Source organism: Brachyistius frenatus, unplaced genomic scaffold (assembly GCF_029030835.1).
Source record: "Brachyistius frenatus isolate BFR_SWC_R1_liver_20210118 unplaced genomic scaffold, ASM2903083v1 Contig_9, whole genome shotgun sequence".
Classification (NCBI taxonomy): Eukaryota; Metazoa; Chordata; class Actinopteri; family Embiotocidae; genus Brachyistius; species Brachyistius frenatus.
This window is the reverse complement of record NW_027210608.1, coordinates 4,262,054-4,283,293: the sequence shown is the minus strand read 5'-3', so window position 1 is coordinate 4,283,293 and position 21,240 is coordinate 4,262,054. Positions and strand designations below refer to the sequence as shown.

The 21,240-nt window shown below is 48.3% G+C and overlaps 2 protein-coding genes across 5 annotated transcripts in view; both read left to right on the top strand.

The window, feature by feature from the left end:
- chd9 (chromodomain helicase DNA binding protein 9) overlaps positions 1-8,268 on the top strand; it is a 68,696-nt gene extending 60,428 nt beyond the window's left edge. For 2 of the 3 annotated variants that reach the window (XM_069690404.1, XM_069690406.1), the window contains 14 exons: positions 255-372; positions 519-576; positions 737-785; positions 954-1,266; positions 1,377-1,582; positions 2,036-2,911; positions 3,017-3,189; positions 3,418-3,648; positions 4,659-4,836; positions 5,125-5,273; positions 5,485-5,712; positions 6,011-6,160; positions 6,359-6,463; positions 6,880-8,268. In XM_069690404.1, the coding sequence (XP_069546505.1) occupies positions 255-372; positions 519-576; positions 737-785; positions 954-1,266; positions 1,377-1,582; positions 2,036-2,911; positions 3,017-3,189; positions 3,418-3,648; positions 4,659-4,836; positions 5,125-5,273; positions 5,485-5,712; positions 6,011-6,160; positions 6,359-6,463; positions 6,880-7,884 (3,839 nt within the window). In that variant the 3' untranslated portion in view covers positions 7,885-8,268. The remainder of the gene's footprint in view (positions 1-254; positions 373-518; positions 577-736; positions 786-953; positions 1,267-1,376; positions 1,583-2,035; positions 2,912-3,016; positions 3,190-3,417; positions 3,649-4,658; positions 4,837-5,124; positions 5,274-5,484; positions 5,713-6,010; positions 6,161-6,358; positions 6,464-6,879) is intronic. The other variant, XM_069690405.1, reaches the window with a different exon arrangement.
- Positions 8,269-11,717: 3,449 nt separating this feature from the next.
- On the top strand, positions 11,718-20,396 carry LOC138616245 (retinoblastoma-like protein 2). 2 transcript variants are annotated; one of them, XM_069690409.1, is made up of 14 exons: positions 11,718-12,230; positions 13,597-13,713; positions 13,974-14,071; positions 14,249-14,352; positions 14,517-14,654; positions 14,802-14,966; positions 15,101-15,170; positions 15,270-15,316; positions 15,394-15,570; positions 16,291-16,362; positions 17,084-17,144; positions 18,147-18,307; positions 18,395-18,550; positions 18,741-20,396. In XM_069690409.1, the coding sequence occupies exons 2-14, from the start codon at positions 13,640-13,642 to the stop codon at positions 19,011-19,013; spliced, it is 1,596 nt and encodes a 531-aa protein (XP_069546510.1). In that variant the 5' UTR covers positions 11,718-12,230; positions 13,597-13,639; the 3' UTR covers positions 19,014-20,396. The 2 variants fall into 2 exon arrangements, with proteins under 2 accessions (XP_069546510.1, XP_069546508.1); XM_069690407.1 differs by having other exon boundaries at positions 14,514-14,654.
- Positions 20,397-21,240: the final 844 nt, after the last annotated feature.

Genomic DNA, 21,240 nt, shown 5'->3' with positions numbered 1-21,240 from the left:
ATATGAACTAATAACAAGCTACTGTGTGGCAGTCCCAGTATTTAAAGTTACCGATTATTATGAAAAGTAAAACAAACATTTGAACTGGTAATTGCGATGTCAGTTTTGTTTTGTGTATTGTATATTAAGTGATGTATTAAGTGATTGTGGGAAATCAGCCAGCCTGTGTATATTTCCTGGTTCCAATCTTACATGTTTCCATGCATTATCCTTGGCTAACTTTGGGGTTTGCTTGTCCTCCTGTGCCCTCCCAGGTTATGAGAAGTACAACACTATTCGTGCGGACCCTAACCTGTGCTTTCTAGAGCGAGCGGGGCGACCGGATGAGAAGGCCATCGCTGCCGAACAGAGAGGCAACGATTTCATGGATGGGTGGGTGTACACAACACCAGCAAGGCACCTGGAAAACACCGTTTACCTTTTGTTTTATCCTGATTGGCTGGTTGTAATATCTTTTTAAACTGTTAACGTCAATAATGACACAAACTTTATCTCTCTGTGTGTGTGTGTGTGTGTAGGGATGTGGATGATCCAGAATACAAGCCTGCTCCAGCTCTGCTAAAGGACGATATGGAGGTAAGACCACAGGCGACGTATGATGAGGTCTATTTAATGAGTCCCTCAGTATTTCTGATTCATCGTCTAATCTCTTACAGTCTGGTAACCTTTTATTTGTAGTTTAAGTTTGATGCTGCAGCCTTTTGCTTCCCTAAACACGCACTGTCCTCTCATGCAGGATGACGCCTCTTCTCCTGGAGACTTGGTTGTCACTGACAACGCTGGAGGTGAGTACTAGATGTTTGTAATCCGCAGAAGAATTATCAGGATGATTATAAGCACAGGCTTCCTACAGGCAGAAGAAGTAGCAACACATTTTCCCGTTAATTTCATGACAAAATAGAAATCATTTTGGAATCTTAATCTTCTTTGTTGTACTGTGTAACAACTTCCAGATGCAGCTCCAGTGACAGAAGGTGAATCTGCCTACTGGCCCTCCCCCTCAGTGTTGACAGCCAGACTGAGGCGTCTAATCACAGCCTCTCAGCGCTACACCAAGAGTCGGCAGATCCTGCACATCCACCAGTCCCAGTCCCAATCTCAGTCCCAGTCCCAATCTCAGTCCCAGTCCCAGTCCCAATCTCAGTCCCAGTCCCAGTCTCAGTCCCAGCAGACCATGATACTGTCTGCTCCGCTCTGCCCGCTGCCCGCCACACTCAACGACACCCTCAACCCCAAGATGGCTGCTAAAATTGAACGTCAACAAAGGTCAGACTGCAGATCCGATCTATGATGGCTGATTAAAACATCCGAGATCCATAAATCCTTGTGAAAGCAGAATATGTATTGATATATTTTTGCATTATTATTTTCTCCAGATGGACCAGGCGGGAAGAGGCTGACTTCTACCGCGTCGTCTCCACCTTCGGTGTCGTGTTCGACCCGAACCTCGGCCGGTTCGACTGGACCAAGTTCAGAGCCATGGCTCGGCTGCACAAGAAGACTGACGAGAGCCTGCAGAAATACCTGTGTGCTTTCACTGCCATGTGCCGACGGGTGTGTCGGCTGCCGCCCAAAGAGGGAGGTCAGAAGCCTACTTTTCTTATTCGCACATGAACACACACATGCAGACAAATTACCGCTTTGTATTCCGTTACGCTGTTGAACTGTATTTTGACTTGGAGCGGTTGCCCGGAGAGTCTCTTGACCACAACCAGAAATGTTGCCTGAGTAATTGCTTTTTTTTTTTTTTTTTTTTTTTAATTTCACAAACAATTAAATGTGAAACCATTTTATCATGTAGAATGTGTCACACTCCTTCCTGGCTGCATGCTTTTATTTGGCAGAAAGGTCAGCAGCACTTTGGTAAACAGGCCGGCTCAGCAGTACTGAGGCAGAGGGAGGAGGGCTGATGAGGTTAATCATTCGTGGAAAGACAAACAGGGATGTTTTAGCTGCAGGCACGAACAAGGTCTTTGGGTCGCGCCTGTAGCGAAGCCTTCACTTCGTCACGCCCGCTGCTTCGTCTCTGTTCCAGACTCGGCGGTGGACCCGTCTCTGACCATCCAGCCCATCACAGAGGAGCGAGCGTCGCGCACACTGTACAGGGTGGAGTTGCTCCGCCAGGTGAGGGAACAGGTCCTTCGACATCAGTTTCTCTACGAGCGCCTGCCGCTGTGTCAGATGAGCTCCGACTTACCGGTGTGGTGGGAGGCCGGCGCTCACGACCGCGACCTGCTAATCGGTGCCGCGAAGCACGGCGTCAGCCGCACCGATTACCACATCCTGAGAGACCCGGAGCTCAGCTTCATGGCTGCCCAACGCAACTACAGCCAAACAAAAGCCTCTCAGCAGCAATCGCGCACATCCACCCCTCTGCTGCACCCTCAGCTCCAGGCTGCCGGCTCAGTGCCGACAGGCTCTCCGCCGCCCCCGCCCACCCAGAGAGACGCTGATCCCTGTGGGCTCGTGCCCAAAGTGGAACCAGCCTCAGAGGGGGAGGAGGGCAAGGAAAGGCGGGGAGAGAGTTGGAGCCCCTCTCGAGCACCAGCTACTCCCACAGGTCTGGAGGAGAAGCCGGTTTCAGTGGTGAAGGAGAATGAGAGGCAGATGGTGGCAGCGCGAACCAAACCCCTCACACCCAACTCGTCAGAGAGGAAACCCAAGAAGGCCAGCAAGAGGGGCCGCAGGGAGGCCAGGCACGGCTCCGTGTCCGACTCCGACGGCTCCTCCTCAAGCTCTTCGTCGCGCTCCTCTTCCTCCTCCTCATCTTCCTCCGCTTCCTCATCACATTCCGGATCAAGCTCCTCGTCCTCGTCATCATCTTGCTCCTCTGGCTCTTCGTCATCCTCCTCCTCCTCCTCGTCTTCCTCCGATGACAGTGAAAGTGAAGGGGAGGAAAGGAAGAAGAAAGGTGAGTCTTGTTGATTTGGATCTCCCGACTTCTGAACGAGTCCTCTTTTGTTTTTATCCGAGAATAAAGCTAAAGGTTTGTCACCGTGTCCCGTCCCGTCCTCAGTGCCTGCAGCAACAACTGTAAAGGGCTTTGACGAGGACAGCGTGGCGTCTCTGATCACGACACAGGATGAAACGCAAGACACCCACGTGGCTGAGAACGGCATCACCAACAACAACTCCTCTCAACCTTTCCAGGGAGGAGGGTACATGCTCGCGGCATCCTACTGGCCAAAGGTGAATTACTCTCCATCCTCTACATCCAGCCACCAATTTAAACATTACTACACCAAAGCAGTCAATCACGGTGTCCCTGTAGCTGTTCAGAATGAGTTTTAGTGAGTATAAGTATTGGAACATGAAAACAAATCGATATGTAAATTGTGGGCAGTCGAGAAATTAGACTGAGATCTTCTGTACGCTTGTTTTTTTTTTGTTTTTTTTTTTTTTTTTTTTTTTGTGAAGGATCGAGTGATCATCAACCGCCTGGACAGCATCTGCCAAGCAGTGCTGAAGGGCAAGTGGCCGGGAACACGTCGGGTCTACGAGCCTGGAGGCGCCGTGACCTCCTTCTACACCACCAAGCTGCTGGACAACGCCAACAGCCTATGCGAGGACCCCTCTGCCTCGCCACAGGGGTCAAAGGTGACCAAGCATGTTGCAGAAAACAAGGAGTTCTCAGTAAAACTCAACGATGTATGTTGATTTCTCCCTTCCTCCCCTCCTCCCTCCGCTTCGCCCTAACCGTAGGACCCCTACCTCTTCTGCTGCCCTGACCGGTGCTAGCTGCCGCGTTCAGCATGTTTCTCTGGTTTTTCTTCCTGCTTTCCTTTGGGGATGATTAGCGGTTTTGACTGCCTGGCAGGAGGAGAGATTAATTTAATAGCAGCCTTCCTCTCTTTTCCCACACACTCAATTTGAATTGGTCTCTCAGGCTGTGATTACATGAGCACAAATCATTCAGTCACGAGAATATAATAAGGTTCAGTTTGAAGCCTCTCTAGACTGAAGGGGTCCTGCTAATAATCTGATTGAAATGGAGACCTCTGTTGTGGGTGTTCTCTAATATGCTTCAAGGCAACGTGGCTATTAACTTGACAGGCTTCGGATTTGCTTCTATTTATTCCTTGCTTTCGTGCTTGCTTTTTTGATAAGGATCAGTTTTTTTTTTCTCCAAACCTAACGTTCTTTTCCCGTCACCAGATCCTCAAACACCTGCTGCTCCTTACTTTTTAAAAAATATGCTGACAGCAGCTATCTCTTTGGCTTGCCTTCCAACTCCAGTCCAAACTATGAATAGACTTTACCCACTGCCCTGCTCAGCACTACCCACTGTGTGTCCATGTGTCCCCGTAATACTAACAACACAATCCCTCACCAGTATTTGCTGTTATTGTGAGATAATCTAATTTATTGAGATAAATCTAATTTACAACATTTAAAAACATCGATCACGTGTGTGTGTGTATATATGTATGTATATATATATATATATAGAGCCTGGTATAGCAGACGAGCTATGAAAACATGTCCTGTGTGATCAGTAAATCCATACATGATAGTCAAAGAGAGTACTTGTCCTTGTGTAACTACAGTGAACGTCTCAGAGAGAGCAGGTCTAACCTTTTCTCCTTCTTTATAATTCTGTATGTTTGCCCCACAGCTGTTTTCCTAGCCCAGTCTCACACTGTCGTGTCTGTCTGTAGCAGGAAGGAGGTCTGAAGTTGACCTTCCAGAAGCAGGGTCTACCTCTGAAGAGGCCCCTGGAGACGGAGGAAGGCCCCCAGGCGCAGCAGCAGTACCTGGCCCGGCTCCACGAGCTGCAGAGTGCCTCGGACACGGGCCTCGCCGACATCACCAAGCCTCAGTGCAGCTTCCAGACTGGTGTGTTTATACAGATGCAGCCGTTACCTCCGGACCTGTGGGTGTGCACTTATCCATAAGCTCATAAGGGGCCCATCATGTTTTCCTTTTACCACCACTAGATGGCGGCAAAGCACAAGTTGGACAGCAGGAGTAGGACGCACAGACACCGGTCATCTTTTGAAAGCCTATTGGCTTTGTTTAAACAGATATGGAAATAATAAAACCAGAAAGATGTGCCCACAGTTTAAGACAAACTCCGGAAGTACAACGCAGCAGCTCCCAGCTAACGGGCTGCTTCTCCTCCAGTTCCTTCAGGTCTCACCGGTCAGATGAGGTTGAACGGAGCAGTGGACGGCCAGCCGGTGGTGAAGAGGCGAAGAGGGAGGAGGAAGAACGTGGAGGGGATGGACCTGCTCTTCATGAACAGGAGTCGAGTCCCTGCTGTTCCCGATCAGGTAAGCACTGGTTTGTTTTGGTGACAATATTCCCAAGTGTTGGTGTGAACCTAGAAATCAGAAAAAGAAAAACAAATGTTCTGTTTTTTGTAAAAAAAAAAAAAAAAATAAAAAAAATTCCAACGCTAACTTGGTAAGCAGCACGTCTCTGATTAGTTTTTATAAAGCGAGTTGTGACGTTAAACATGATTCTGCGCTCGTGTGTCTCCAGGTGCCTCCCGGGTGGGGGGGTATCGGCCAGGTGGGCATGGCCGCGGCCGTGCCGGGCTTCAGCCAGGGCTCCGGCCAGGTCCCCGCGGACACCGAGAGCAGGGTCCCCGTTATCAACCTCAAAGACGGCACGCGGCTCGCCGGGGACGACGCCCCCCGGAGGAAAGACCTGGAACAGTGGCTGAAAGAGCACCCGGGCTTCGTGGCAGACACGGGAGCCTTCATCCCCGTGAGTCCTGTTTTCTACCTCCTTCCTTCCCAGGGCTACACGTTCTAGTCTGGGGGGAAAGAAGATTTTATGGAAACATACTCTATGTGGATGTTTACAGCTGGTCCAGAAAGCACCAGTCAAATAAATTCAACCATCGGGGTAAAGTTTTAAGTGGTTGCAGCCACCAGATGCTAACATTTGAATTCCTGCAGGAGCTCACCACTTAAACTAAAAGAAGCAACTCTTTGTTAAAACAAGTGAATAAGCAAGTTCGCCGTTTTCTTTTAACACTGCCGTCTCCCCATCTTGTGTTCAGGGGGTAAATAAGATGCAAATGCAGTTCCACTTCCAGGACGGTCGGCCGAAGCAGAAGAGGCATCGCTGCAGGAACCCCAACAAGATCGACGTCAACAGTCTGACGGGAGAGGAACGAGTTCAGATCATCAACAGGAGAAACGCACGCAAGGTGGGTTTGTGTCTGCGTCTGCACGTGGCTTTGAATCGCAACCACATATTCACAAACTGGAATTGAACATCTCCGACTGACAACGTTCAGGAAGTACTTCCGAAGGCTTATCAACGCTGTAAAGGAAGTGGTGATGTGACCGAGAAGCAGAACTGTGGAAGGTTCATGTGTTCACGCTGCCTGTATTTCCTCCTGCAGGTCGGCGGAGCCTTCGCTCCTCCTCTCAAAGATCTGTGCCGCTTCCTTCAGGAGAACCCCGAGTACGGAGTCCCGCCCGAATGGGCCGACGTGGTGAAACAGTCGGTGAGTCAAAGTGGAACCGTGTCACGTCGAGGAAGACCGCTTGAGATTGAGTTAGCTCCTGTTTATCGGGTACGGCTCACTAAAACCTCCGTTGATGACGATTGGAACCTGGTTTAGAGCGTTTATTAAACCCTTTCAGCGACTGCAGTTTGTGCGAAGTGTTATACCGACAGGGGTTTCTAATATTTTGTCCACTCCGTTTCTATCAGAGAGAGAAGACAACAAAGTTGTAACAAAAACGGAACATCGTAACCTTCCTGGAAGTCGGCTTAGTTTCAGAGCTGTTGTGTTCGGCCGCGTCGGATGTAGCTCGGTTTACTTGGTAAACCGGATGTTTACGCGCACCGTTATCTGTACTAGAACTACGTTGGTCTGTGCTGTGCTCACGCTGCGTGCCTGTCCCGTGCCGTATCCAGGGTTACCTCCCAGAGAGCATGTTTGACAGGATCCTGACGGGACCCATCGTTCCCGAGGAAGTGAGCCGGCGCGGACGTCGACCCAAGAACCCTCTGGCCAAGGCGGCGGCGGCGACGGCGGCACCGAACCCGGCGGCCTCGGCTCTGGGCCTGAACCCCCTGCTGGCCAACGGCCTCCTCTCCGGGATGGACCTCACCAGTCTGCAGGCCTTCCAGCAAAACCTGCAGAGTTTACAGTCCCTGCAGCTCACCGCGGGCCTGATGGGGCTGCCGTCCGACGCCGGCAACCTGGCCGCGAGCAACTTGGCCGCCATGTTTCCCATGATGCTGTCCGGTATGGCCGGATTGCCGAACCTGCTCGGCATGAGCAGCTTGCTCGGGAAGCCCGCTCAGGAAGGCGCCGGCGGCTCCGACGAGAAGACGAAGGGAGCCGCCGCCGCCGGCGTCGGAGCGGGAGAGCCGTCTGCCTCTAAAGCCCCCCCCCACACCTCAGACACCAAAGGAGAAAGGACAGAGGGCTCGAACACGACTCCTTCCTCCACTTCCAGCTCCGCTTCCTCTGCCACCGCCACACAAAGTGCTTCAGCTGCCTCCGCAGCCTCCGGTCACCCACTGTCTCTTAACCCCTTGTTACTCTCCAGTATGCTTTACCCAGGGATGCTTCTCACTCCAGGCCTTAACCTTCCTGTGTCTGCCGCACAGCCGCAGAGCTCAAACACTGACCCCGCCCTCCCGCCCGCCGCTCCTCTTCCTCCTCCTCCGCCGCCAGCCTCCCAGTCATCGCCGCAGCGGACGGAGCAGCCACAGGCGGAGAAGGACGGAGAGGAGGAGGAGGAGGAGGAGGACGAGGACCAGGCATTGGATGACGAAGAGGAGGAGGAGGAATCCGCAGAACAAAAGGAGAACAGTGGTCCCGACGGTTCAGGGAAAGCCGAGTCATCTTCATCAGAGTCTGGGAGCTCTTCCTCATCCTCAGACGATTCAGACTCCAGTGACGAGGACTGATCCTACGAATATATAATTATAAATTTATTTATGTATCGCCTAGAAATGTATACATATATTCACATATATATGGATTTTTTTTTCCAGCACTTACGTTGCAATTTCTTTACGTGTAAATACAAGAACTAACTACAGTGTTGTGTAATAAAGACGAGAAAACCTTCAAAAAACAGGAAAAAAAACGGACTTAAAATGAACTGAAATAAAACGTCGATGTTTGTTCACAAGGTACAGTCTTGTTTTGAGACATTTTGCATGTCAGACTTTAGTAGATTTCTGAACTCTGTGAACTTGTACCACGCGATTATGTACAATTGCAACAAAAAAGGCATTATTGTAATTATGTCAGGATTAATTTTATTAAAAAAGTGAAACTACATCAAACATGCTCGTTGAGCTGTACTATTAATATATTTTGATTGTGGGTGGGGTGGGGGCGGGAGGGGTGAGCAGGGGGGATGGGGGTGGGGGGGGGGATTGACAAACACTTGTATATACTCAGTACTTTTCCAGGTTCCTTGACACTTATGCTTTGCAGATCATACGTTGGATATGTCAGCAATAACTTGGGCAGCTAATGAATGTCACTGAAGCTGTAGATTCTCTGTCTGCCATGTTTCCACCCCGGTGCACGACTCGCACCGCCTCACCCGCCCCGCCTCACCCGCCCGCCACCGTTCACCTCGGTCTGTCCAGAAACACAATCACCTGAAACTTTGGGTTTTTTTTTTCTTTTTTTTTTTCTTTCTTTCTTTCTTTAATCTATTTGAGGGGAAATCTGTTCCAGTATTAGTTCTCCAATCGTACGCGAGTTATCTGCGGTCTGATCTCCTTCACCGTCACCTTACAAACTTTGCGCCACAGCACGTTGCAGGCGCACTTTAAGCTGCCCAGCAGGCGTACACCTTCACTTGCACATCCTAAAATAAAACGGGGGGGGGGGGGAATAAAAAAAAAAAAGCTCCCGGAGTTGTGGGGAAAGAAAACAACCTTTTTACCATGTGCCAAAAAAACAACAACAACCCCCCCCCCCCCCCCCCCCTGGTCCTGACAGAGCTGTGGTGGAGGATGTATATTATTCCTGCAGCCCCGGCGTATCTGCATCTTTACCTCAACTTTTTTGCTGAATGGATATGCTTCACTGTGCAAATGTACATGTGCATGGGTGCGTTCTGTTGCTGTCCACGTACACCACGTTCACGACGCCCCCCCCCCCCCCCTCCCCACGTCTCTGCTGGAACGTCTGTCCGAGGCCTTTTTGTTTCGTTTTTTCTACTGAGAACTTCCACTGTGTTGTTTTGCTTCCTCTCACCTGGTATCTACAGCTTTCCAGTCTGAATGTTTGAAGGAGCAAGTGTTTTTTGTTGTTGTTGTTTTTTGTACCTGCTGACAGTAGAAATATGGAGGAGATTAAACCCCCCCCCCCCCCCCCGAGACGACAGCCTGCGTTGATGTGACAGAAGCACAAAATAGTTCAGGCTCTCTCTTTAAGATTGTAGCCGGCGTCCTCGGATCAAAGCAGCTGGGGAGTCCCGCGGGCGTCGTCTCGCGTCGCTTCGTCCTCAACCCCCGTTCTGCCGACTTTCAAGCGGAGCCTCGGCTAGATGTAGAAGTGCCCTTATCCCCGCCGTACCTCGCGCTCTCGTTCGACCGCTCGCGTCGGTGCTCGGCGCGCATTTTGGTCCCGGCGTCCCTGCACATGTCCATTTTTAACGACCGCAACCAGGACACACACACAAACACAAACACACTGGAGTTCACCCGAGCCGAAGTACCTTTTTGTAACGCTCTCTGGCACGACAGTGCTCGCTCTAGGACTGCTGTTGCACAGCGGACTGTTAGATACACGGAGGAGACTTTCCTTTCGGGCCGACGCTGCGTTAACTGTTTGGTTCTTCAGTGTAGCTGTAGCATCGGCTCTCTCTCTCTCTCTCTCTCGGGTTCAGTCGCTCTGAGCCCACGTCTGACTTCTAACGTTGCTTTAAAGTGGTTTTCTTGTATGCCTGTTCTTTATAGACCTCGTCATGGGTTTGCTTGCAATGCGATTGCTTTTTCCATTTTTTTTTTTTGTACTTTTTTTTGTTTTGTTTTGTTTTTTTGTATTACTATTACTAACAGTACGGTATTTTTCTATGTCTGAGCAACAAACTTAAACACGCCACCCTCATTTTGTATATCTGCACCCGTGCTCTCTTTAAACTCGTAGTGCCCTTATGCAAACACCCAGCCACCGCTACGTCACCCTGTAGGTGACTGATCTCATGACCTTTAGTTGCCCCACAGCGACGGATTGATGACTGCTGAGCCTCTCAAACGGGACACAAATGGGAAAAAGAAAAAAGTCGCTTTTTTTTTTTTTTTTTTTTTACACTGTAAAAGAAATCTGCATCAAACACACAAACGATGACCAATATGCAAGAGGAACGTCAAAACACACTACTGCTGTACCGGGAGGTTTCAGTTCCATACAATGTAATCACTGAGATGACAAAACTAGCATCATGAGTTTTGAAACTTTTTCTTGCAAGCTTGATAATATCCTAAATGTCACCCTGCTCAGTTTTTGTCTTTTCCTTTCCTTTTCTTTTTTTTTTTCATTGGACAGTTGTAATATTTGCAAGTTGTGGTCTGTGTAGTCCAAAATAATTCTTCATGTAGTGCAGGAAAAAAAAAAAAAAAAGCGTCTTAAGAGTCATTTGTAATTTATTGGATTACTTTCTATGAAGTTCTATAGAGGAAATTGAGGTTTAATTATTTTTATTAAACATATTCTTCTGACTATCAATGAAGTGTGCCTTTGACTCTTTGCTTTTGCCCGGCGACCTTTGACAAGATGTCAACGGTGTCAGGAAATGATCGTGAAACGCGTGTTCCAGAGTATCGGGAAATAGTCGGGACTCTCCTGAACTACGGCAACAGAGTGAAGGTGTTAATCCTGGGTTCTGGATTAGGTTTAGTCATTTCTGTCTGTTTCTACGTGATTTTGAATGCATATTTACTTGGATGATCTCATAACCATTCAAACGGGAGCACCACGAGTCTCGTCAGTGTGTATTAGAGCGTCTGTAACAGCATGCGGTGCAGAAGTACGGCATAAATCTTTCTTCAAATGGCCGCGAAATCTTAAACGCGCATATGAATACACAACATGCACTTTGTATTGGTCGTTTTGAATTGATAAAGAGTGAGACCGCTCACGGGGTGGCAGGTTTCGGCTCTCTGCTGCAGGGCCGACGCTCCTCCTGTAGGTGGCGCTCACTGCTCTTGTTTGGTTGCTACGATCAGCAGCAGCAGCAGCAGCAGCAGAGGCTCAAACTCTTGACGACAAGTCTGGACTTGTCTGCTGCCGGCTGAACTTCCTCAGCCTTCAGAGCAGCAGGTCGAGAGCTGCTGCAGGACGGACTACACACACACACACACAGCGTACAGAGGGGATTCACACGTCGAGCCTCAGTGGAGAAATTCACCCAAAACTGCCCCTCAAAGAGCAACAGATACCGGTGAGTCCACTTTAAAGCCGTTTTATGGGTTCTGTTTGAGAGGACATGACTGACAAACTGCATTCAAAGTCAGCTGACGGTTTGAAGTCATCATCTGCTTCTGTACGAGCTGCAGGGGACACGGACAGACAGACACACACACACACACTTTTTAAATAGGTCTTTCTCAGCGAGGCCTCAACGCACTGAACAACGATGTCTGATTGATGAACAACATTGGTCTCCAGTTAAATACCATTTAAAGCGCCGCACGTGTCAAAGTGAAACACAGAGCGAGCAGCCTGTTTCCATTGAACTTCTGTCACTGAGGAAACAGGAAATGGGTGTGATTGAAACACTTAAAGTTTCCAGCAAAACAAAAACCCACCAGACAAACACGTCGCAGCTGGATGACCTGATAAAGAACGTCGCTCTCTCGTTCAACACGCTGGAATAAAAGACAAAAGGAGGAGAAAATGAAGAATGATGAGCGACCACAGATCTGAGTAGATTTCTGCTGTCGACAGACTTTCGTGTAACTGCCACTGCTTTGTTGTCGGGTGTTGTTTATGGTCTGGAGGTTCCTGCTAAATACAACAGGCCACTGTATGATTCATATGAATAAGGAACTGCGTACGTGACGATGACGCTGCTCTTTAGTTCCTCTTTGTCTCTCTTAGCTGGAGAAGTTGGAAATGTGTCAAACTTGAGAGTTGATGTTTAAATAAGTTTGTTCACTGTCGTCATTTCAGCATTCGGAGTAAGTGAAGAGAAGCGAAAGCCCCTTTTATCATTCGAGTTAAAGGACTCGTCTCGTTGTTGGACGAGAAGCGGAAGAGACGGCTGCTGCTTCAACGTCCGACGTAAGTAGCCTGCGAATGTGGATCTGACGGTTCGCTCTCTTGAGTTCACTCATTCAGCTGCAGCAATGACCACAAACACACTTTCATAAACACATGAAAACCATCTAAATGTAGTCAGATGAAGCAGCTATCTTTATATTCAACAAAAAAAAAAAGTCAGAATCAAGAACTAAGGATCCCTGAGTTTGTGTGTCGTCAGTGGAAGACATGATGAGCTCATCATGGCTACGTGAACAGCTGGTGTCAGCGAGATGAACCGACCTGATGTTGGAACCAAATCATCGGTCCTTCTAGATCTGTATCCTGTCGTCACATGTTGTCACTGCACACCGACTCCATGACCATAAACAGCACATGGGAATGATTAGAGTCCCATTCAGTCTGGACAGGACACGGACACACGCACACACACACACACACACACACACACGTTTGTATGGCTCTTTTTGTGAGTACATTCATTAACATGCTGCATTCCTGTACTCTTATCTTAACCACCATAACTAAGCGTTTAACATCAACTGTAAGCCTTCCAAAAAATACATCCAGCCTCTAAAAACCCTGATTTGAGGTACACAATACTAATACTTACAACAACGGCAATCAGCTGGGGCAACGGCGGACTGCCGAAGTCTAAGACCATTATCAGACCCACTGAATCGCCTCAGAAAGCAGCAAACGACAGCGACGTCACCCATTGGCTTGCGAACGACGTCCTGAAGCCTCGAGTTCGAGTTGAATGGGAGTCTATGGCGCTGAGGCCTTTGTGACAGGAGTGACTGATCACAGCTGCCTGCTGAGGAGAAGAGGAGGAGGGAATAATGCTGTCCTGCCAGAAATAATAAACACCACACAAACTCACCAAGGTTATTCACCTTCTCACTGAGAGTTTAATGTGAACACTGACTGGCGGGTGAGGAGCTGGTTAGAGAGGAAACAAGCCGAAGTCCGTCCAGCATTCAAAAAAATATACCTATGGTTTTAGCACTTTTTGACCTTATTTTACGCAACGTGTTTACTTTTCTACGCGAGCCGATTGCCGCCGGTCACTGTGCTAAACGGCAGTAGCTTCGTAGAGATCATATTCATATTGAACTGTCAGCAAAACAAAAAAGCAACTCGGTGTGTTTTCCAAACCGTCCCGAGTGTTCTTTAAAGCCCCTCCAGAAGTTAACGGGCAACACCGCGCCCCACGGTGTCATTAAGAAGTGCGACATGTGACCGTTTCCACGATGTCCAGTTTCTTACGAAAGCTAAGGACCAATCAGGAATTAAAAGCCGTGAGGGGTTTCGTGGCTGACTGACGTACAGCGCTCTGTTCTGGTCCGGCCCTCTGAAGGTCGTCTCTAACGGTCCTTCTCCACGTTTAGGTGCCCGCGCTGACTCTCAACCTGTGCGAGCTAGGAGGTCACCATGGCAACCGCGCCTCGGGGCAACGCGGGAGGGCCGGGGTTCGGCCCCAGCGGCCATCTGCTCGCCATGTTCAGGTTAGCGACGCGTTACTCGCCCCGCGCGGAGGCCGTGTTTGGGAGGCGAGGCCTCGCAAGCAGCTGGTCGGCGCGGGCCGAGGCCTCGCAGGGCAGGATCGCTGATGAACCGCAGCAGGGTCTCTCTGCCGGTATCGCACATCGGACACGCCCGGTCGTAGAAAGGGCTGCTTTTATTTTCATTTGAGATTTGTATCTCCTGACAGATGACCATTTTCTTGCCTTCTCCTAATTCCCTTCCCCCCGGTTCCTCTGATCAGGGCCTGCTCAAGCGATCCGACTGAAGCCGTTAAAACAAAACTGAGACGTCTGCTGCACATTTTTCTGCAGCACCACCAAGGAAACGAGGGAACCAAAGGTAAACTAACAAAGTCAATGATTGACCTGCACAGATTTTTTTTTAATGATGATCACGGTCATCACATTATCTGGCATCCCCGCACGATTAGAGAGCAGACTGACTTGTAATGGCCTCTCGGAGTCTGGAGTAGAGCCCGTGTTGCTGACACGCGTGTCCGTGCCATATTGTTCACAGAGTTGGCAGCAAAGTGCTGCTGTGAGGCCGGGGCGTGGTATTACTCCATCTTGGAGAGCATCTGCATTGAGGAGAAGGAAAGGCTGGGCCTCAGCGACATCTCGGTGAGTGCGCTGCCCTCCTGTGGCCACACGCGGAATTGCCGAAGGTTTTGGTCACACTGGTACATTTGCTTCTCGAGCCTTTTCGAAACAAACAAAACTTTTCTCATATTTTAGCTTTTGAAGTAAAGCACCTGGTGCTCATGTTATGGATGTGTCTAAAGCAGGGCATCTTGAAGAACGAGCTTTTCCAGCGCTGCCTCGTGCCCTGCTGTCTGGAGATCACCAGAACCTCCAACCGTCTGCCGTGTGACTTCCCTCTGCTCCTTCAGATCTTCAAAGTGGCGCCGTACCACTTCTGTAAGGTGTGTTTCCCAGACTTGGAATAAGTGTGCAAAAATATGTGCACCTTCTGCAGATAGTTTAACATCTGGACTGTGTTTTTTTTTTTTGAATCTGTGACATCCCTGTTCCCTTTTCACTTTGAGGATGGCGTTGTTGTGTTCTGACAGGTGATCGAGGCGGTGCTGCGGGTCGGGGCGGGGCTGCCTCGTTCTGGGTTCGCACACCTCGCTCAAGTGGAACACAATATTTTGGAGAGCTGGGCCTGGACCAGCGACTCGCCGCTGTGGGAGGACATCAGAGCCAACGAGGGCCGTCTGCCCACCTGCCAACAAGTCGGCAATAACTCACTAAAACTCTTCGTCTTGCCCTCAGAGTTGCTCCTCAACGGCTCTTTATCGAAACATTAAAATCACTCCCGTATTTCTTCGCGCGCCAGTTTTGATGATGGCTTTGTGTCAAACCGCAGGCGATGCCTCCGACGCAGCTCGAAGATCCGACGGGAGCAGCCGCGCAGCCGGACCGCCACCTTCCACGAGGTACCGAAAGCTCTTTTTACGATAAAATCCTTGACTACGAAACCGATCGGCGTGTACCGTGATAGCGGATGTCAGTTTCAGCCCTTTCTGCCATCACAGACCAGCAGCGCTCCGGAAGCAGCTCCCTCCATCTGTTCGCTCGCAAGGTCAGTTCCGTTTCCTGGGACTCCTTGTCACGGCGGCGTCCGTCGCTCCGCTTAGCGCGGCCGTGTTTTGTCTGCAGGTCTACGGCTTGATGGGGAAGCGTCTGAGGGAGCTGTGTTCCGCACTGGGCGTCCGCGACGAGCTGCGGCTGAAGATCTGGACCTGCTTCGAGCACTCCCTGGTCCACCGCACGGGCCTCATGGCAGGCCGTCACCTCGACCAGCTGCTCATGTGCGCCATCTACGTAATAGCTAAGGTGGGCTGCGGTAGAGCGAACGGACTCTCTGACGATCAGTCGTTGATTGGTTGTCCTTGAAAGCGTTTAGGGGCTATTTATTATACGGTGAAGAGGAGGGGAAAAAAAAAAAGGACTGAAAACAGTTTGAAACATTAACCTGGTTCCCTATTATATATTTCAAATGTGTACCCACGTTTAATGCTTCAGATCTGACCAGTGTTGCTGGCTGACCTTGTGCAGTAAACGTCACCTGCATGAATATTTACAACTCCAACCAAGTAAAAATACATTTGTAAAGCCGCACAAATCAACTCGTTTGAGATTTTGATGTTAAGTCTGTGGCACTTAGAACACATGCCAATATAACACACTTATTTGTAATTCAGTAACTTGATCATCTCACGCAGTTGGTTCCAAAAGTCTGAGACCACATTGACCATCTGGCATATTTTCATTTTAATCTGGAAGATTGAATTGATTTTATTTTTCGATTGATTTGTATTATATTACATTATATTTGTATTTGCAATGAAAGATTTTGCAAAATAGTCTTGAATAGTCTGTATCCGTGTGTTTTCCTTGAGCTCGTCGCATATTTTTTCAATTTATTCCATGAAATATTATGGGACTGTGGGACCACTGACTTTGTATTAATAGAAATATTATAAGTTGTTAAAGCCATTATAAAGTGCATAATCAGTTCATTTATGGTGTTTGCATTGTTTTGTTTTTTTACAGATTACCAAGCCGGAGATACCCTTCAAGCACATAATGAAGTGCTACAAGTCGCAGCTACAAACCTGCAACAGTGTACGTTTTATTTTTTGTAAAAAAAAATGTTGAAGACCGTAAATGTGAATGAACTAAATATAGGAGCCCCTGTGCATGCCTTAAGCCTTTTAACTACTACACGTGTGTCTTGCCCTCATGACGGATGTGGATCAAATAACTGACCGCAGATTCACTTTGGATAAAACTTAAACTGGTCATCATACAGACCTGGAGTCAGTGCGGTTATCTCAGGAAGATTTACTTCATTCAAATATGAGAATGTCTCCATCTTACTGAAGGGTAACTGATAATTAACGGTTATGTCACATGATTCAAATCGATTTGGTGCATTCGGGATCATTAAAAGTTTGAGTTTTTAGCCGTGGTGTCGTGCAGCTCTGGGGATAATATTCTGAGTGTCTATTGTCTAATTTGATACAGATATTCATGTTCCCTTTAGGAGGAATTGTAACAACTCTGGTTTTCATCTAAAACCAAAATCTGGTCCAACTTATTGCAAATACCTTCAAAAATAATGACGTTCCCATCAGCCCCAGCTGCCCTCTTTGTTTAGTGCTGATTGGCATGTCAACACGCTCCATACAGATGGTGAACATGGTCGTCACTACGCCTGCTTTACACAAGCATGTCAGCTTTGTCATTGCGAGCACGTTAGCATGCTGACAAGTGCTCAAAGTGCCGCTCTGCAAGATTTGATTGATCGGTTCAATATTTCTGAGCAGACTGTTTGTGTCATCAGGTCTGCAAGAAGGTGCTGATCTCAGAAAGAGTCCTGGCGAATCCCCCCGTCGAAGGAAACGGTAAGAAGCTCTTCATGAGAAAAAACAGAAAGTACCTCACGTGCACGCAGAAATATTACAAGTATGTTAACTGGTGGACAATCTCCTGTGGCTCTACTTCACCTGTCTCTCCTGCGCTCCGCTCCGCGTGTGCGCTGAGCTCCACTCGTTGTCAAACGCTCGGAGAGGAGAGAAACTAGCGCGAACGGCAACGACAGCAAAACGCAGCAGAGACTCTCGCGCGGAGCTGAAATGAAACGGGTGTACATAACTGTGGTTAATAACATAAATTACAATTATTTTTGGCTGAGCTTCAACAGTGAGGTCAGCACTATAAAGCAAATGTCTGTCAGCGAGTGAGTGAAGGATCAAAGTTAAACCGTCGATCGGCCAAATGCCGAGGTTTCCGTTTCAAATTAAAAGCCCTCATTTCCGATTAAAAGTCTTCTGGCATTTTACACACGGTCCAGTCATGTGCTGGTTATTTTTTGACGAGTCCCGTCTCTCTTTCGGGGGAGGCGGGGGGGCCCCAGTGATGAACACCGACAGCCTGAACACGGCAATTCGACATTTAGGCGGCGGACATTTGTAAATTGTAGCTACAGGAAATAGCCTGGCTTACACTCTCCCCCCTCTAAAATGCATGATTCTCTTCACACTGATCACCCTCCGCGTCACCGACCACCACAAGCAAATCCTCAACGTGTGGGAAACACTGTAAGAGGAGAAACTTGCTGTGACTTTCCTGTTGCAGTGACACATATAGTGGTGTGCCCAGTTTGCCGAATAAAACACTTCCCGTTTAAACACCACGCTGCTCTCGCTAAAGCATTTTAATACACAGCATGTGCAGCGTCAGCTACGAGTTAGGTTTTTATGTCGCTGTAGAGTTACAACACAACAATGGCACGTAGTACCAAAACATTTGACCCATCGAGTTACCGGAATAGCAACACATTACTCATAAGTCGTAAGAATAAGTCCACAGTGAGAAGTGGTCATTTGTCATATTGTTGATTCCAGGTAATGGAGGCCAGAGCAGCGCCACCCTGACCCCCAACACTCCTTCAACACATAACCTCGGACCTGGCGTGGAGGAGAGGGACAACCTCATCTTTTTTTACAACCGCATCTACACCACAAAGATGGCGCACTTTACCATGCAGTTCTCCCTGACCGCCGGGGTGAGTGGGACCAAACTGAACAAGAGGAAGAGCCAGTACAAAATGCTAAATGTTGTACCACACGCTAATATTTCCTCTCTTGTCCAGGGAGACACCCCTCTGTCTCCGTACCCCCGACAGTGGACGGCGTCTCCTCGCAGACAGCGGCTGTGTGGCAGCGACTCCGTCTTCATTTCACCGCTCAACACCACGTCCACTCATCAATCCGGACTCGTCTACGTCTTCAGCTCGAGCTCCTCTGAGGTCTGCGGACGTTGCGTTCGAAACGTTTTCATGGGATCAGATTTGAACAACTGTATTTGTGTGAAATCTAGATTTCTATTGTCTGAGTGGTAAATGCTTTCGTGACACACAAATTCTTGAATTTAAATCACGCCACGGCGGAATATTCGTATACATTTTTGGTTGTTTTTTTTTTGGTGTGTTTTCCCAGCGTCTGCGTGAGATCAACAACATGATCAGAACAGGCAGGTCTCCCAACAGACGCAGCTATGCGGCATCACGAGGCACGGAGAACGAGGAGGAGGGAGAAGACGGACCGCCGGCCAGGAGGCTTCGTCTGGACGATCAGTCGGCCTGGCAGAGACGCCTGCGGAGCGTGGTGGACGACCGCATCATGAGCAGGAACACGGTCTCGGGCCGACCTCGTCAGGTTAACGGGCCTAACCTAACCTGCAGCCCGGAGGAGCGGGACGTCTCGCTCTGATCCCTTTTTCTGAAACAGTACCAACAATCTGAAGCGTTGGAAGAAAACCAAGGAGGAGATTTGTCTCCCTTTACAGATATCGGTTCACGAGTCCCGTGGGCTGAGTTTTTTTTTTTTTTTTTTTTTTTTTGCTCTGCACTATTTGTGACCTCAGAGGTACGAAGGACTTCACCCGCAGCTCTGGTTGGTGGGAGAAGACTGTGGACGTCCTGCAACTCTCTGCTGCTCAGTGCTGTACGCTGTTGTAGGAATTTGAAGCAGGACATGCTCAGTGGATAAATACAAGGTTAGACCGAGACAGGATGTCACCAGTTCCGCTACTGTTAGTGCAGGATAAGCTTGTTCAGAGCTCACACGGATGAGCAATTACAGTCACAAGAAGTTAGTCGTAGCTGCGTGATCTGTACTTTTAATTCTTCAAATTATGTAAATGATGACACAATGTAAACTTTATATGTAATTCGAGTATATTTCCTTTATTCACTGGCACTTCAGTGAGGATCAAATGTTTGGTTGTCCCAACACGTCACAAAATCCAACAATTTCCATTGGATTCTGCATGAATACTTTGAGACTTAATACTGATTAGATTGTGATTAAATGGGGGATGATACTAAGTGGTCAATGTAAGCTACTCTGAAGCACTTTTAATGTGTTTTTATCCTAAATATATTGTAAAACTAAGACATGGAGAATTGGCTGCACCTTATCACAGAAATAAAGGGAAAGTGTTATGAGCGCGGCATTAAACTTTATCCAGTGCTCCATGAAATATGCAGGCAGTTCTGACATGAGAAATAAAACAAATGCTGTCAAACTACTATTTTTCACATCCTGTCGTCAGCTCCAGCCGTGGCTTACTACAAACTAAATATCACAGCTGATTCAAGAGGACATCAATCAAAAACGGGGCAGGAATGTTATTAAAGCCCCCCTCCACTCAGGAAGGTGTTTTTCTCTTTGTTACATCATGTGGACGTTTGAGCTTCATTGTGCAGAACGACGTGCGTGTTGTTTGACAGAAGCCACTTTCACAAAAGTTCTATTTAAATTTAATCAGAGTTTGACACGTGTACACACAAGCATGATTTGTGACATCACAGCTTGTTTGGAACCCAATCGTAATCCAATATTTAACGTACACAAGTGTGACGTGAAAACTTGGACTTCCAGTGAGCGTGGAGTACACAGAGCGGACTTAACAGTAAAGACATCTCGTGTCCAACATTTCATTTTAACACTTGTTTGTAGATTCAAGGTTTTTCTTGCTATAATTAAAAGGGCATCCTTGATTGCAGTTCTTATATTTAAATGCTTTGCATGTATCAATTAATTTTTGAATCAGTTAAATGAAAGACAATAATTTAACAATAAACATATTTGACAATTTGCCTTGTGTAACTTTCTTATTCATTAAAAACTGATATTTGTGTGGTGAAATGATCACAGGTGCGACCAGCGAAGACTGTTTGGATTGTGCTGAATCTCCCTGTTATTCTAGCGTCACAGTCCCGTTCTGCTCTGCAGTGTTCATCGTTTGTACGCGATAACTAACACGATGCAGTCAGAAAACCTGCTTCACTTGGCAGGGCAGCTCTACCTCGTGACCAAACGGCAAGCGACTCACCAGCATCATTTATACGGCTTTCATTTCTCTGTCTCTGGAGGTTTTATGACGTGTAAATACTGAATGAATGAAAACAAACTCATCCCACTGTGGGAAAGTTGGTAACCACGGCAACCCTGTGATTGACACACAACCCCCTTCCGTGTTTATCAGTAACCATGCTGTCGCACGCTTCAGGAGTTAATTCTCAACCAGTGTTGCTTAGAGGTAATTGCAAAAAGGCCGTACGACGCAGCAGACAAAGGGCCGTAAAACAAAGCCGACACACGGCCAGGTCAGCTAACGCAACACAACAGGAAGTCTCAGCGTTGCCATGGAGAACAAAGGCACCTGAGCCCACAACACTCACAGGTTTTTAAGGTGACGACCGGTGTTTTAACGCTCTGTACGCCTCGGACGCTGCCGTCGGCTGAACAGCACGCTGCACACGTTTAGGTTGAAACAAATCATGGGCTGCAACACCAGCAGGGGCTCCACAGTGGTGGACCCGTCGGAGAAGCCAGAGGACAGGCCGGAGACGGACGCCTCCACCGAGGAGGCGTCCGCTGAGGAAACGAGTGCAACAACGGAGAAAGAAAAGGATGAAAACGCAGAGTTGCA